The 17,982-nt window shown below is 43.7% G+C and overlaps 1 protein-coding gene across 1 annotated transcript in view; it reads right to left on the reverse strand.

Annotated features, from left to right (window-relative positions):
• The window catches only part of LOC139536218 (disks large-associated protein 4-like), a 238,615-nt gene that overhangs the window by 13,068 nt on the left and 207,565 nt on the right, over positions 1–17,982 (reverse strand). Inside the window, exons 8-11 of the mRNA XM_071336549.1 lie at positions 12,048–12,493; positions 11,329–11,426; positions 4,788–5,287; positions 2,969–3,060 (exon numbers count right to left, since the gene is read on the reverse strand). Coding sequence (XP_071192650.1) covers positions 2,969–3,060; positions 4,788–5,287; positions 11,329–11,426; positions 12,048–12,493 — 1,136 coding nt within the window. The remainder of the gene's footprint in view (positions 1–2,968; positions 3,061–4,787; positions 5,288–11,328; positions 11,427–12,047; positions 12,494–17,982) is intronic.

Genomic DNA, 17,982 nt, shown 5'->3' on the forward strand with positions numbered 1-17,982 from the left:
ACATTTAAACGTGTTAACCCTCGCAAGGCTGCAGGCCCAGACGGCATTCCCAGCCGCGTCCTCAGAGCATGCGCAGACCAGCTGGCTGGTGTGTTTACGGACATATTCAATCAATCCTTATCCCAGTCTGCTGTTCCCACATGCTTCAAGAGGGCCACCATTGTTCCTGTTCCCAAGAAAGCTAAGGTAACTGAGCTAAACGATTACCGCCCCGTAGCACTCACTTCCGTCATCATGAAGTGCTTTGAGAGACTAGTCAAGGACCATATCACCTCCACCCTACCGGACACCCTAGACCCACTCCAATTTGCTTACCGACCCAATAGGTCCACAGACGACGCAATCGCAACCACATTGCACACTGCCCTAACCCATCTGGACAAGAGGAATACCTATGTGAGAATGCTGTTCATCGACTACAGCTCAGCATTTAACACCATAGTACCCTCCAAACTCGTCATCAAGCTCGAGACCCTGGGTCTCGACCCCGCCCTGTGTAACTGGGTCCTGGACTTCCTGACGGGCCGCCCCCAGGTGGTGAGGGTAGGTAACAACATCTCCACCCCGCTGATCCTCAACACTGGGGCCCCACAAGGGTGTGTTCTGAGCCCTCTCCTGTACTCCCTGTTCACCCACGACTGCGTGGCCATGCACGCCTCCAACTCAATCATCAGGTTTGCGGATGACACTACAGTGGTAGGCTTGATTACCAACAACGACGAGACGGCCTACAGGGAGGAGGTGAGGGCCCTCGGAGTGTGGTGTCAGGAAAATAACCTCACACTCAACGTCAACAAAACAAAGGAGATGATTGTGGACTTCAGGAAACAGCAGAGGGAGCACCCCCATATCCACATCGACGGGTCAGTAGTGGAGAAGGTGGAAAGTTTTAAGTTCCTCGGTGTACACATCACGGACAAACTGAATTGGTCCACCCACACAGACAGCGTTGTGAAGAAGGCGCAGCAGCGCCTCTTCAACCTCAGGAGGCTGAAGAAATTCGGCTTGTCACCAAAAGCACTCACAAACTTCTACAGATGCACAATCGAGAGCATCCTGTCGGGCTGTATCACCGCCTGGTACGGCAACTGCTCCGCCCACAACCGTAAGGCTCTCCAGAGGGTAGTGAGGTCTGCACAACGCATCACCGGGGGCAAACTACCTGCCCTCCAGGACACCTACACCACCCGATGTCACAGGAAGGCCATAAAGATCATCAAGGACAACAACCACCCAAGCCACTGCCTGTTCACCCCGCTATCATCCAGAAGGCGAGGTCAGTACAGGTGCATCAAAGCAGGCACCGAGAGACTGAAAAACAGCTTCTATCTCAAGGCCATCAGACTGTTAAACAGCCATCACTAACATTGAGTGGCTGCTGCCAACATACTGACTCAACTCCAGCCACTTTAATAATGGGAATTGATGGAAATTATGTAAAAATGTACCACTAGCCACTTTAAACAATGCCACTTAATATAATGTTTACATACCCTACATTACTCATCTCATATGTATATGTATATACTGTACTCTATATCATCTACTGCATCTTGCCATCTTTATGTAATACATGTATCACTAGCCACTTTAAACTATGCCACTTTATGTTTACATACCCTACATTACTCATCTCATATGTATATACTGTACTCTATACCATCTACTGCATCTTGCCTATGCCGTTCTGTACCATCACTCATTCATATATCTTTATGTACATATTCTTTATCCCTTTACACTTGTGTGTATAAGGTAGTAGTTGTGGAATTGTTAGGTTAGATTACTTGTTGGTTATTACTGCATTGTCGGAACTAGAAGCACAAGCATTTCGCTACACTCGCATTAACATCTGCTAACCATGTGTATGTGACAAATAAAATTTGATTTGATTTGATTTTGTGTGCCTTTCCAAATCATGTTCAATCAATTGAATTTACCACAGATGGACTCCAATCAAGTTGTAGAAACATCTCAAGGATGATCAATGGAAACAGGATGCACCTGAGCTCAATTTTGAGTCTCATAGCAAAGGGTCTGAAGACTTATAAATAAATAAATAAGTATAAATATATAAATAAGGTATTTGTTTTTTATTTGTAATACATTTGAAAAACATTCTAAAAACATGTTTTTGCTTTTTAATTATGGGGTATTGGTGTAGATTGATGAGGAAAAAAGTTTGTTTAATCAATTTGTAGAATAAGGCTGTAATGTAACAAAATGTGGAAAAGTCAAGGGGTCTGAATAGTTTCTGTATGCACTGTAAGTATGTGGGGTTGATTATCTGGTAATGTAAGGGGTTTTCAGGTAATGTAAGTATGTGGGGTTGATTATCTGGTAATGTAAGTGGTTTTCAGGTAATGTAAGTATGTGGGGTTGATTATCTGGTAATGTAAGTGGTTCAGGTAATATAAGTATGTGGGGTTGATTATCTGGTAATGTAAGTGTGTTGGGTTGTGGTAACTTTTGTTAAGTCTGGTTATTTGATGTGTGTGTAGAGTATGGAATAGTATAGTTTTGTCTGGTGATGTGATGGTGTTGTGGTGGGGTAGTATTGTTTTGTCTGGTGATGTGATGGTGTAATGGTGTTGTGGTGGGGTAGTATTGTTTTGTCTGGGGTAGTATTGTTTTGTCTGGTGTTGTGATGGTGTAATGGTGTTGTGGTGAGGTAGTATTGTTTTGTCTGGTGATGTGATGGTGTAATGGTGTTGTGGTGGGGTAGTATTGTTTTGTCTGGTGTTGTGATGGTGTTGTGGCGGGGTAGTATTGTTTTTTCTGGTGATGTGATGGTGTAATGGTGTTGTGGTGGGGTAGTATTGTTTTGTCTGGTGATGTGATTGATGGTGTAATGGTGTTGTGGTGGGGTAGTATTGTTTTTTCTGGTGATGTGATGGTGTTGTGGTAGTGTTGTTTTGACTGGTGATGTGTGTATGGGTGAGTTGTAACATGGAGAGTTGATACTTACCAAGTTTTGTTCACACAGTCCTCTGAACTGCTCAAATTTCTTGGTCATGAGGAGCTGAGCACTGCCCACTGCACTGCGAACTTTCCCCAACACTGCAGATAACAAGAATACATACAGATTGAGTCATACTGACACACACGTGCACAGACAGACAGGTAGACAGGCAGGTACAGACAGGCAGGCAGACAGACAGACAGTCAGGTAGTCAGGCAGACACTCACACACACACACTTTGTTGGGGCATTGGGAATGCAACACCAATCAACAGAGCGTGTCAAAGAGTGCCATTACAAAGAGTGTCTCTCATTGTTCCATTTAGGAACAAAACTCTAACCTAATGCTAATAAACTTTCCCCCTAGCAACTAATGTGTATCAGGTCTTCCTATACATTCATTTCAGTACATTCTCAAAAACAAGACTGTTCTGCCACGTACTTAGAGTCGAGGACCTTTTTGAGCACAGACACCACGCCTAAAGGTCATTAGTCCCAAGAAGGTATGGGTTTAGAACACTACCATCATAAGAAAGGAGATGTGGTTGTCTCTACACACTTCCCTCTATCTGTACAACTAAATTGACAGCTAGACTGCACACAAGGACATCTGTGAAAAGGATTTGTCACAGGGAGACAAGATGCTTTGTGAGGGAGAAAAATCTCAGCCTGTTCAAACAGGAACATCACATTAACACAGTAAACCATCCCAGCAACGTTCCCAAAACAAACCCAAGCAAATGTGGAGTGTCTAGACTAGAGATGGACGTTAAGGCTTTTCCAGTATTGTCTAAACGACTACATGGGGGCCACCCAAGAGGATTACAGTGTAATGGACAGTGTTATCCTCTTTAAAGGTAGCACTCTAAGCCTACATAGTTACTAGAGCAATACCAGTATCGCAATATTTTTCCCATGGCAAAAATGAAAACACGAAGCAGAGTCAATTGGTCCTATAAAAACCTGCTGTATGTAAAATATAGTGTGCTATAGCTTGGAAAATAAATAAATGTGACTCTGGCTGACAACATAATGATGTTTTTTCCAACATTAGGGCTATTTTTCTAAAGAAGTGAAATCCGCTTCCTGTGTGTTTCCTTGCCACTTTAGTAACGAGTATTGCGATACTGGTATCGTCCCGGGCCTCATAGATACTTGAGTCTTCTTCATCCAGTATTTATGACTTTAGTCTCTGTTTTAATGCTGCATAAAAAACATCTGTGTTGGTGAAATTGATTAAGAAAAACAAAAAATAGGACCACTGGATGATGAGGTTATGGCAATGAGATTAGGGGGCCAGCAGAACCAGGTGTTTCTATGGTCCGGCACGAATCAGACTCAATGTCAACTCTATCGTGCCAACAGCGAGAGAAATGAATGCGCAAGCACACACACTGCAAATGGCAGATACATACACTGACACAAAATTACCCTTTGCTTTTTTCTTAGTTTGGTCAAGATATTCTGATATAGCGTGCATGCTTGACTGAGATTTTGTGTGAGGACTGTTCAGTGTGTGTGTGTGTGTGTGTGTGTGTGTGTGTCATTTCAGCCTGATGTTGAGGTACTTATCTAATCTGGGTCTGTAATCAGGTACAGAGTACATTAGTGTAATTCTGGAATTAGAGGCCTGTCTGTGTGTTAACTCCAGCTATTACCGCCTCATCCACTGCAGAGTGTCGGCATGTGTGTGTGTTGTGGTTGAACCTTAGCCAGGCTTTGAGCCCTTAGGTCAGGTCAGACCAGGCCATCAGGTCAGACCACTTTGTAGATCAATTCACTGTCATGATGTGGATGGTGGGGCAATATACTAAAGTGTGTCTTACCCTCCTCTGAGAGCTGGTTGTCTTTGGTCTCCTGCTCCATCTGCTGGCACCAGCCCTCCATGCGGCCCGTCTCTGCCTGCAGCAACTTGAGGAACCAGTGGCCGTCCCGCCGGCATGCAGGGCCTGGAGGGGGCACCGCGTTAGGGTTCCCACTGCCTGCATTCTCATTCCCACTCTCCAGCCAGGGGTCCGGAGGGGGTAGGAACGAGGGGTCCAGGGCCGGATCCAGGCTCTCGGCGAAGGAGTCGGAGGAGGACCGTGTGGTGGAGCGGTTGAGGAACTGCCGTAGTGGAGGTGGAGACGTACTGGTGTCAGCGGTGGGATTTGATCCGTTGCCCTGGCTGAACTGGCCGCCGCACGGGGGAGAGTCCATGGATTGGCAGGCGTTGCTGACCATGCTCTTCTTCTCGGGGACGGGCTTGGCGTGGGAGATGACAGGGAGGTCCTGTGTGTCTGAGTCTGTCTCCTGCTTGGAGGCCATGATACTGGAACGACTGAGCCTGAAAAAACACACACACAAAAGTGATATAGGAAAAAGGAGTCAATGCTCAATCAATAACAATGGTGAAAATAGACAATGCATCTCTAATAATGTTGTCAAGGCAATGCGATATAAAGTATTGGTAAACTAATATGTAAACTTCAAGAACCAGAATGTGCCTGCAACCTAACACCAATCTCAAAGTAAAACCAAACAAAGTCAAACCAGCCCTGGTTGTTTCTGTATGTGAAATAAACATCACATTTGTTATTCTCTTGTGTGTAAAAACAAACACCAGGGGAAAACATATGACCAAGCCTTTTCCTCCTGCAAAACAAACCAAGCAATGTTCTCAACGCCAGACAACGCCAGGATGAAGATACAGGTATAACACACAGAACCTAGACTAGACCATAGAGATGGATACAGGGCATACCACAGAGTTAACTACTGTTAAAAAATGTAGTTGCACATGGTATCACAGTCTTTTGTGGCAAGTTCAAACTCTATCCATCTCTATGACTCATTACATACCATTACATACAATACACCACAATACTCATTACATACAATACCCAATAATGACAAAGCAAAAACAGGTTTTTAGAATTTTTAAACTGAAATATCAAATGTACATAATAATTCAGATCCCTTACACATTACTTTGTTGAAGTACCTTTGGCAGCAATTACAGCCTCGAGTTTTCTTGGATATGACGCTACAAGCGTGGCACACCTGTATTTGGGGAGTTTCTCCCATTCCTCTCTACAGATCCTCTCAAGCTCTGTCAGGATGGATGGGGAGCGTTCAAGAGATGTTCAAACGGGTTCAAGTCCGGGCTCTGGCTGGGCCACTCAAGGACATTCAGAGACTTGTCCCGAAGTCACTCCTGTTTAGGGTCGTTGTCCTGTTGGAAGGTGTACCTTCACCCCAGTCTGAGGTCCTGAGCGCTCTGCAGCAGGTTTTCATCAAGGATCTCTGAACTTGGCTCCATTCATTTTTGCTTTGATCCTGACTAGTCTCCCAGTCCCTGCCGCTGAAAAACATTCCCACAGCATGATGCTGCCACAACCATACTTCACTGTAGGGATGGTGCCAGGTTTCCTCCAGATGTGACGCTTGGCATTCAGGCCAAAGAGTTCTATCCTGGTTTCATCAGACCAGAGAATCGTGTTTCTCATGGTCTGAAAGTCTTTAGGTGCCTTTTGCCAAACTCCAAGTGGGCTGTCATGTGCCTTTTACTGAGGAGTGGCTTCCGTCTGGACACTCTACCATAAAGGCCTGATTGGTGGAGTGCTGCAGAGATGTCTGTCCTTCTGGAAGCTTCTCCCATCTCCACAGAGGAACTCTAGAGACCTTCTCCCCCAATTGCTCAGTTTGGCCGGGCAGCCAGCTCTAGGAAGAGTCTTGGTGGTTCCAAACTTCTTCCATTTAAGAATGATGGAGGCCACAGTGTTCTTAGGGAGCTTCAATGCTGCAGAAACTTTTTAGTACCCTTCCCCAGATCTGTTCCTCGACACAATCCTGTCTCAGAGCTCTACGGACAATTCCTTCCACCTCATGGCTTGGTTTTTGCTCTGACATACACTGTCAACTGTGGGACCTTATATAGACAGGTGTTTGCCTTTCCAAATCATGTCCAATCAATTGAATTTACCATAGGTGGACTCGAATCAATTCGTAGAATCAATTTCTGTATACTTCTGGCCCTTCTTTGGACACTGTGTTAACTAACCTCCAGACGAGCTTCAATGCCATACAACTCTCCTTCCGTGGCCTCCAACTGCTCTTAAATACAAGTAAAACTAAATGCATGCTCTTCAACTGATCGCTGCCTGCACCTGCCCGCCCGTCCAGCATCACTACTCTGGACGGTTCTGACTTAGAATATGTGGACAACTACAAATACCTAGGTGTATGGTTAGACTGTAAACTCTCCTTCCCGACTCACATAAAACATCTCCAATCCAAAGTTAAATCTAGAATTGGCTTCCTATTTTGCAACAAAGCATCCTTCACTCATGCTGCCAAACATACCCTCGTAAAACTGACCATCTTACCGATCCTTGACTTTGGCGATGTCATTTACAAAATAGCCTCCAACACCCTACTCAACAAATTGGATGCAGTCTATCACAGTGCCATCCGTTTTCTCACCAAAGCCCCATATACTACCCACCACTGCGACCTGTACGCTCTCGTTGGCTGGCCCTCGCTTCATACTCGTCGCCAAACCCACTGGCTCCAGGTCATCTACAAGACCCTGCTAGGTAAAGTCCCACCTTATCTCTGCTCTCTGGTCACCATAGCAGCACCCACCTGTAGCACGCGTTCCAGCAGGTATATCTCACTTGTCACTCCCAAAGCCAATTCCTCCTTTGGCCGCTCTCCTTCCAGTTCTCTGCTGCCATTGACTGGAACGAACTACAAAAATCTCTGAAACTGGAAACACTTATCTCCCTCACTAGCTTTAAGCACCAGCTGTCAGAGCAGCTCACAGATCACTGCACCTGTACATAGTCCATCTATAAATAGCCCAAACAACTACCTCATCCCCTACTGTATTTATTTATTTATTTTGCTCCTTTGCACCCCAGTATTTCTACTTTGCACACTCATCTACTGTCAAATCTACAATTCCAGTGTTTTAATTGCTATATTGTATTTACTTCGCCACCATGGCCTATTTATTGCCTTTACATCCCTTATCTCACCTCATTTGCTCACATTGTATATAGACTTATTTTTCTACTGTATTATTGATGTATTATTGATTGATGTATGTTTGTTTTACTCCATGTGTAACTCTGTGTTGTTATATGTGTCGAACTGCTTTGCTTTATCTTGGCCAGGTCACAGTTGTAAATGAGAACTTGTTCTCAACTTGCCTACCTGATTAAATAAAGGTGAAATAAAAAAAATAAAAACAATAAACATCTCAAGGATGATCAATTGAAACAGGATGCACCTGAGCTCAATTTTGAGTCTCATAGCAAAGGGTCTGAATACTTATGTAAATAAGGTATCTGTTTTTTATTTTTGATAAATTAGCAAAAATGTATAAAAATGTTTTTGCTTTGTCATTATGGGGTATTTTGTGTAAATTGCTGAGAAAAAATAAATATATAATACATTTTAGAATAAGGCTTTGACGTAACAAAATGTGGAAAAAGTCAAGGGGTCTGAATACTTTCAGAAGGCACTGTACTTTAATTGTTGGTATGGGGTGCCAATAAAATAGCATTGAGATTGTCACGTTCGTCGTACAGATGAGACCAAGGTGCAGCGTGAGTAGAGTTCCACATAATTTGAATCAACTGAAACTCACCTAACAAAACAACAAACAACCAAACGAAACATGAAGCTACAGGTGTGCACTCAGGCAACTCAATGTAGACAAGATCCCACAACACAAATGAGGCAAATGGCTACCTAAATATGATCCCCAATCAGAGACAACGATAAACAGCTGTCTCTGATTGGGAACCATATCAGGCCAACATAGACATACAACACCCCTAGACATACAACACCCCTAGACATACAAAAACCCTAGACCTACAAAAACTAGCGTACCCACCCTAGTCACACCCTGACCTAACCAAAATATATAGAAAAACAGAGATATCTAAGGTCAGGGCGTGACAGAGGTTTTTATTTGAAATAGGAATACTGTTGTTTAGATGGACACCCTAAATAACAGTAGTTATACAGTATATCCTTATATATACCCGTATATACAGTTGAAGTCGGAAGTTTACATACACGTACGTTGGAGTCATAAAAACTTGTTTTTCAACCACTCCACAAATTTCTTGTTAACAAACTATAGTTTTGGCAAGTCGGTTAGGACATCTACTTTGTGCATGACACAAGTAATTTTTCCAACAATTGTTTACAGACAGATTATTTCACTTATAAGTCACTGTATCACAATTCCAGTGGGTCAGAAGTTTACATACACTAAGTTGACTGTGTCTTTAAAAAGCTTGGAAAATTCCAGAAAATTATGTCATGGCTTTAGAAGCTTCTCATAGGCTAATTGACATCATTTGAGTCAATTGGAGGTGTACCTGTGGATGTATTTCAAGGCCTACCTTCAAACTCACTGCCTCTTTGCTTGGGAAAGACCTCAGAAAAAAAATTGTAGACCTCCACAAGTCTGGTTCATCCTTGGGAGCAATTTCCAAATGCCTGAAGGTACCACGTTCATCTGTACAAACAATAGTACACAAGTATAAACACCATGGGACCACGCAGCCGTCATACCGCTCAGGAAGGAGACGCGTTCTGTCTCCTAGAGATTAACGTACTTTGGTGCGAAAAGTGCAAATCAATCCCAGAACAACAGCAAAGGACCTTGTGAAGATGCTGGAGGAAACAGGTACAAAAGTGTCTATATCCACAGCAAAACGAGTCCTATATCGACATAACCTGAAAGCCCGCTCAGCAAGGATGAAGCCACTGCTCCAAAATCGCCATAAAAAAGCCAGACTACGGTTTGCAACTGCACATGGGGACAAAGATCGTACTTTTTGGAGAAATGTCCTCTGGTCTGATGAAACAAAAATATAACTGCCATATTGACCATCGTTATGTTTGGAGGAAAAAGGGGATGCTTGCAAGCCGAAGAACACCATCCCAACCGTGAAGCACGGGGGTGGCAGCATCATGTTGTGGGGGTGCTTTGCTGCAGGAGGGACTGGTGCACTTCACAAAATAGATGGCATCATGAGGAAAGAAAATGATGTGGATATATTGAAGCAACATCTCAAGACATCAGTCAGGAAGTTGAAGCTTGGTCGCAAATGGGTCTTCCAAATGGACAATGACCCCAAGCATACTTCCAAAGTTGTGGCAAAATGGCTTACGGACAACAAAATCAAGGTATTGGAGTGGCCATCACAAAGCCATGACCTCAATCCTATAGAACATTTGTGGGCAGAACTGAAAAAGTGTGTGCGAGCAAGGAGGCCTACAAACCTGACTCAGTCACACCAGCTCTGTCAGGAGGAATCGTTCGAAATTCACCCAACTTATTGTGGGAAGCTTGTGGAAGGCTACCCGAAATGTTTGACCCAAGTTAAACAATTTAAAGGCAATGCTACCAAATACTAATTGAGTGTATATAATCTTCTGACCCACTGGGAATGTGATGAAAGAAATAAAAGCTGAAATAAATGATTCTCTCTACTATTATTCTGACATTTTACATTCTTAAAATAATGTAGTGATCCTAACTGACCTAAGACAGGGAATTTTTACTAGGATTAAATGTCAGGAATTGTGAAAAACTGAGTTCAAATGTATTTGGCTAAGGTGTATGTAAACTTCTGACTTCAACTGTATATATACACGTTTTGTTTGAGTCAAGTAAGTCAAAGCTCTTTATTTAGGCTCTTTCTACGATATCAACTGGCCACATTCAGAAGTAATCAAATTGTGAGAGAATTCTGACAACCAACTTCACAACACTCTGCATGCAAACTAGGAGTTCCCTCCCGTCCCTGATACATGTGTAAATTTACTATAAATTGTGCCTTCCTGTATTATACTTATGCTACAATGTTAATTCCATTCTCCTGAGCCATTTACTTCATGCTCGTATTCTTGTATTTTCTTATTTCTTATTGTTGTTGCATTGTCGTGAAGGAATCTGCAATTAAGCATTTCATTGGATGGTGTATACCATGTGTATCCTGTACATACAACTAATAAAACGTAAAACTTCAAAGAGAGGGAACAAAGGGGGTTGAAGCCAAGGACTTCCTGGCATTCAAAATATCACAAAACTATGTTAACTACCCGACAAGTACTACGCTACAGCACTACAGAATGACCTTCAAATCTTGCATGTAAATGCTGTATGCTCTTGGCAACATAACAGGCATGTAACTGTTTTCTCACATTATGGACATTTTCTCAGTGACTACATTAAAATGGCCCCTCAGGGATGAATACAAATAGGCAACATTTTATTGTGTGGAGCAGAAATATTATTTCCTTATGGGAAATGATTGACATGTCATGACCGGGGGGACAGGAAGTGCTGTTACTTACTGCCAGCCGTCGTCCGCCTGTATTCCGATTGACTGGAATCTGGCCAATGGTGGTGTCGGTGTCTCCACTCGTTGGACTTCCTCCTGAATGCAGTCAACCTGGCAACCAATCAGAAGACACAGTCATCAAAAGGTTGAATCTGGAGGAATTTGGTGGTCGTCCAGAATTCCAAGATTAAAATGATATATCAATGTGGTTCTTGAGACATTAAGACTGTTGGAAAAGCATTCCTCATGAAGCTGGTTGAGAGAATGCAAAGAGTGTGCAACGCTGTCATCAAGGCAAAGGGTGGCTACTTTGAAGAATATAAAATATAAAATACATTTTGATATGTTTAACACTTTTTTGGTTACTACATGATTCCATATGTGTTATTTCATAGTTTTTATGTCTTCATTATTATTCTATAACGTAGAAAATAGTAAAAATAAAGAAAAACCCTTGAATTAGTAGGTGTGTCCAAACTTTTGACTGGTACTATATTCATTGCTGTTGTCAAGGAAACAATAGTAGTACACACCCCCACGCACCCATCTAAGGATTTGAACCAGCAGCCAATTGGTTGCTGCACGCCAGTCCATTGCCGGGCCTTAACCATACTGCCACAGAAACTCAAGCTCCACTACTGTGATGTTAGTGACTAATGTAACGTTAATGACTAACTTCACTGACGATACCATAACGTCACTGACTAACGGCGCTCGTAACGGCGCTCCTACCTGTATGCCTATGGAGGAAAGCTTCCTCCGGGGCACGATGTCCGCGAGGGGCTCCTCTGCCATCAGGTTCCCCCTGTTGGTGCCCGTCGTCTTCAAGGGTTCACGCTGGGAGTCGTTGGCGTCAGTCCCGGTGGTAGTGTGGTGGACGGTGGTGGTGAGGGGTTCCCGGGGGGTGGCGACGGGGACGGGGATGGGCCAAGGAATACCCCGAGCCAAGCTGTTGGCGCGTGTGCTGTCGAGGCTGTCGGAGGAGTTGCTGTGGGCTTGGCTGGACTGACTGGTAATGGTCTTGCTGCGGCGATCACGCTCAGACTGGTGGTCCAGGTAGGTGTCCTGGGCTGACTCAGTGCTGCTCTGCACCGTCACAGAGATGTAGGGCTTCGAAGTGGTGCGGGGCGGCACGGGCGGTGGCGCCGGCTTCTTACAGGTAGTGATGCATGTGGAGACTGGAGGAGAGGGGAAAAGAGAGAGAGAGAGAGAGAGACAAAGAGAGAGGGAGCGAAAGAGCATGAGAGAGTTTCCTATAGAGCCCACGTGTCAAACTCATTCCACAGAGGGCCGAGTGTCTCCAGGTTTTCACTCCACCTTTGTACTTGATTGATGCATTAAGGTCACTAATTATTAAGGAACTCCCCTCACCTGATTGTCTAGGTTTTAATTGAAAGGGAAAAACAAAAACCTGCAGACCCTCGGCCCTCCGTGGAATGAGTTTGACACCCCTGCTATAGAGTATGTAGTGTGGACACCAATTTTGAAGGTTCCAAACTTCTTCAATTTAAGAATGATGGAGGTCACTGTGTTCTTGGGGACCGTTATTTCTACAGAAATGTTTTAGTTCCCTTCCCCAGATCTGTGCCTCAACACAATCCTGTCTTGGAGCTCTACGGAATAATTCCTTCATGGCTTGGTTTTTGCTCTGACATGCACTGTCAACTGTGGGACCTTATATAGACAGGTGTGTGCCTTTCCAAATCATGTCCAATCAATTGAATTTAACACAGGTGGACTCCAATCAAGTTGTCGAAACATCTCAAGGATGATCAATGGCGACAGGATGCACCTGAGCTAAATTTCACATCTCATAGCGAAGGGTCTGAATACTTATGTAAATAAGCTATTTCTGTTTTGTATTTTTAATACATTTGTCTAAAAACGTCAAAAAATGTCTAAAAACCCATTTCTATTGTAGAAGAGAATCTAATTGAGTGACTGCTGATGCACAACCAACTTTCGAAATTGCACATTGTGTATTCTATTATTCTAATTCTCAACAGTAAGTTGAGACCCTGACTGAGTTCCACCCCCCCCAGCTGCCCACCCCTGGTCTAATGCATTCAGTGACGAATATCACACATTGTGTACAATATATATATTTTTGCTCTTCCCAGAAAGGGGTCAGGGGTGAAACTAATCCAAAATAGCGCAGTCAATCACCATGCAGGACAAAGTGGCAGTGGCACTGTTGCCTTTTGATCACCTCACGTCAAGTCTTCCTCATGAAATAAGAGTGGGATGAGTGCACTTCACAAAAATTCAGTGGTTGCTGTGGGATCTTTACAATAGATATATACAATGGAAACCTTACTTGACACCTAATGGAGGCTGTATCTGACACCATCTATAGACTTGATAGGGCAGAGAGGGGCAACCAGGATCTAGAACTCAAGTGGTGGTCAGGAATGTCATTGTAAACAATGAGTCAACTGACGACAGTTAGCCTGTTCCCCTAATGGCTAATCAGTGCCATAACAGCATTCAAATCTAGGACTGGAGAAGTGACTTCTCAAATTATAGGCCAGCTGACAGGCAACCACATTGACTTAAAATGATCCACAAATAATGTCATACAATTTTAGTCTAGCATCATGCTACAGATGACTCTGAGTGTATCTATTTTGAGTGTTTAAAAATGAGCATAGCTGCCTTTGACAGAGGACATCTGCCTCACCAAAACACCAATGTTTACTGTAGCCCAAATAATGGCTTTGACACAACTTTGCTTCCTTGTTTTCCACTCCTTATAGAGGGGATACGTAGCAGGCTTCTAGAGGAGGGTTAGTAAGGACATAGGCTTAGTGGGGGAGCTAGCATTTTTGGAGCTTGGGGTGGGTTTGGCAAAGATCTGAGTGTGCCAAAGGAAAAATGTTCACAAGAATGTAACCAATGCGCATGCTGACATCACCGCCGCACAAGACAATTGATTTTGTCTGAGGACACTTTGCTTTCCAGTAAGAATTCCTTTGGTGTGTCCTAAGATGGCTCTGGACGTGTGTCAAGTTGTACAGGCTCGAATTACCATATTTTAATACTATTTGAAAGTGAAGATGAATTTAGCCTGGTGTAATTCTATCTACCCAGAGATATTTATTATATCAAAAGTGAGTTGAACATCCTCAATGACAGGCAGTTGCAGCTGTAGGCTAGATGTAGCCTGTAACAAGCACTGGCATGACATGGCACAGTCACTTTTTGGACATCGAAGTCAACATGTGATCACCTATTTGAGTTATAAGTAATGAACAAAGCTAAATAGTTAATAGCCATGATCTTCTTCTAGCACATTCCCTGAGGTGTTTTTCCAAATGTTTCACCCTTGGCCTAAAGGAAACGTGTATGACTATGACAGATTCTTTTTTAAATAACTTAACCTTGGCTAACCGTACATGCTTTGACATGCATTTTAAAACCTAACATTGCTATGTTAGTAATATCTCCCTATGGCTGTAAATCTCAGCTACTTGACAGAGGCTTTTTGAACCCTACGAGCAGCATAAACACGTGAGGGGGCTTGGAAGAAAACACTCAAAACAAAAGATCTGTTGTGCGGCTTGATCCACAGACTTATAGCTTTATAGGACTTATAGTCCTTTGTGTGTGTCGCGGCCTCACCAAATGATATGCTCACATGAGCTCACACTCGTCTCACTGCAAAGCGGCAAGCTAATGTTTACACTGCCTCTCGTTGCTCTGTCAAAGTGCAGGCTACAACCTCGGTAAGGTTCGTCTCAAAGTGAAACTAGTCTGCAGCACTTAGAAACTTTAAGCCATTGTATACCTCTAAAAGTACAGACAATTAATGAATAGTTTTAAGTCTTACTAAACAACTACAACAGGAGGACAGTATCATATCGTTCAGATACTGGTTATCGTCTCATATTGTCTCAAAGGTTATAATTGTCTCATCCTTGTCTCATAGTGAGATACGATCTTTCCTACTCTTCTCACAGTAAATGTAAGGCACACCGCTAAAAGAGTGGTCGGAGCAAAAGAAATGCATTGCACAAATAGTGCATGAATCCCTATGGCAAGTCCAAGAGCAAGATGGGGCCTTCACTTGGAATGCAACAACAATACACAGAATGTTGGAAATAGATAGGTATCACATTGGCAATGAACACACCAGCATGACGGGTTGAACCCTGAATGAAGGATGCTCTTCGGAAATCTCTGGCCTTCACTATTCCATCACTATGAGGAACAACAACACTATACCCAGTTGCCGCTATCTCTTCTCATACTTTACACGTTGCCTCACCTCACACATATCTGGTTCAAATAGTGCATCAACAACGTTCATTCCCCACAACAGTAGACCATTATAACCGTACAACAACAACAGTACATACAGTAGCTTGTGATGAGAATAAGTTCATCTTTCCAATGTAGTCATCCATCTCCTCATTGACATACCATTGATACCATAACCAGTAACTACCTGGCTATACAGCCCGAGGAAAGATTCCTCACGTTCTGCCCGCCCCATAAATCACTCACACTAGTCTATGACCATAGATTGCCTTACAGCGAGGCCAACTGCTTTGGGAGAAAATAAAGGATAATTTTCTAAAAAGAATCAGAAGGCAACACATGCTGTGGAGATGTACTGCCATGTCAACTGCTGTGAGTGGTTGGTTCCTCTGTGTTAGTTAGGTAGTGTGTCATATTATGGGTCTGTTGGTAAAACTTGATATTGCAAAGACCCTGTTCCAGAGTAAATATCTGGGTTATAAATTATAATCTATGTAATTAAGGAAATGCTCTTATTCAGTGCTTACCACCTAAGTTTTAGAAAAGGTATTTCAACAGATAAGCACCATACGGCTGGTGCAAGACAATTAAGTAAGATTGTATGATATAAATACTCTTGTAAATTAGGGAAAGTGTTTCCCTGCTGTTTAATGCTACACAGTACCAGACATATACTATATTCCATAGTTTATAACAGACAGCCATGTCAGAGGAAGGTGGTGCTGATAGTGGTACCAGTGACCACTGCCTGCCTGCCACCTCAAATCAAATCAAATCAAATTTTATTAGTCACATACACATGGTTAGCAGATGTTAATGCGAGTGTAGCGAAATGCTTGTGCTTCTAGTTCCGACAATGCAGTAATAACCAACAAGTAATCTAACCTAACAATTCCACAACTACTACCTTATACACACAAGTGTAAAGGGATAAAGAATATGTACATAAAGATATATGAATGAGTGATGGTACAGAACGGCATAGGCAAGATGCAGTAGATGGTATAGAGTACGGTATATACATATGAGATGAGTACTGTAGGGTATGTAAACATAAAGTGGCATAGTTTAAAGTGGCTAGTGGTACATGTATTACATAAAGATGGCAAGATGCAGTAGATGATATAGAGTACAGTATATACATATGAGATGGGTAATGTAGGGTATGTAAACATTATATTAAGTGGCATTGTTTAAAGTGGCTAGTGGTACATTTTTACATAATTTCCATCAATTCCCATTTTTAAAGTGGCTGGAGTTGAGTCAGTATGTTGGCAGCGGCCGCTAAATGTTAGTGGTGGCTGTTTAACAGTCTGATGGCCTTGAGATAGAAGCTGTTTTTCAGTCTCTCGGTCCCTGCTTTGATGCACCTGTACTGACCTCGCCTTCTGGATGATAGCGGGGTGAACAGGCAGTGGCTTGGGTGGTTGTTGTCCTTGATGATCTTTATGGCCTTCCTGTGACATCGGGTGGTGTAGGTGTCCTGGAGGGCAGGTAGTTTGCCCCCGGTGATGCGTTCTGCAGACCTCACTACCCTCTGGAGAGCCTTACGGTTGTGGGCGGAGCAGTTGCCGTACCAGGCGGTGATACAGCCCGACAGGATGCTCTCGATTGTGCATCTGTAGAAGTTTGTGAGTGCTTTTGGTGACAAGCCGAATTTCTTCAGCCTCCTGAGGTTGAAGAGGCGCTGCTGCGCCTTCTTCACGACGCTGTCTGTGTGGGTGGACCAATTCAGTTTGTCCGTGATGTGTACACCGAGGAACTTAAAACTTTCCACCTTCTCCACTACTGACCCGTCGATGTGGATAGGGGGGTGCTCCCTCTGCTGTTTCCTGAAGTCCACAATCATCTCCTTTGTTTTGTTGACGTTGAGTGTGAGGTTATTTTCCTGACACCACACTCCGAGGGCCCTCACCTCCTCCCTGTAGGCCGTCTCGTCGTTGTTGGTAATCAAGCCTACCACTGTAGTGTCATCCGCAAACTTGATGATTGAGTTGGAGGCGTGCATGGCCACGCAGTCGTGGGTGAACAGGGAGTACAGGAGAGGGCTCAGAACGCACCCTTGTGGGGCCCCAGTGTTGAGGATCAGCGGGGTGGAGATGTTGTTACCTACCCTCACCACCTGGGGGCGGCCCGTCAGGAAGTCCAGGACCCAGTTGCACAGGGCGGGGTCGAGACCCAGGGTCTCGAGCTTGATGACGAGTTTGGAGGGTACTATGGTGTTAAATGCTGAGCTGTAATCGATGAACAGCATTCTCACATGGGTATTCCTCTTGTCCAGATGGGTTAGGGCAGTGTGCAGTGTGGTTGCGATTGCGTCGTCTGTGGACCTATTGGGTCGGTAAGCAAATTGGAGTGGGTCTAGGGTGTCCGGTAGGGTGGAGGTGATATGGTCCTTGACTAGTCT

The sequence above is a fragment of the Salvelinus alpinus genome, chromosome 12 (assembly GCF_045679555.1).
Source record: "Salvelinus alpinus chromosome 12, SLU_Salpinus.1, whole genome shotgun sequence".
Lineage (NCBI taxonomy): Eukaryota > Metazoa > Chordata > Actinopteri > Salmoniformes > Salmonidae > Salvelinus > Salvelinus alpinus.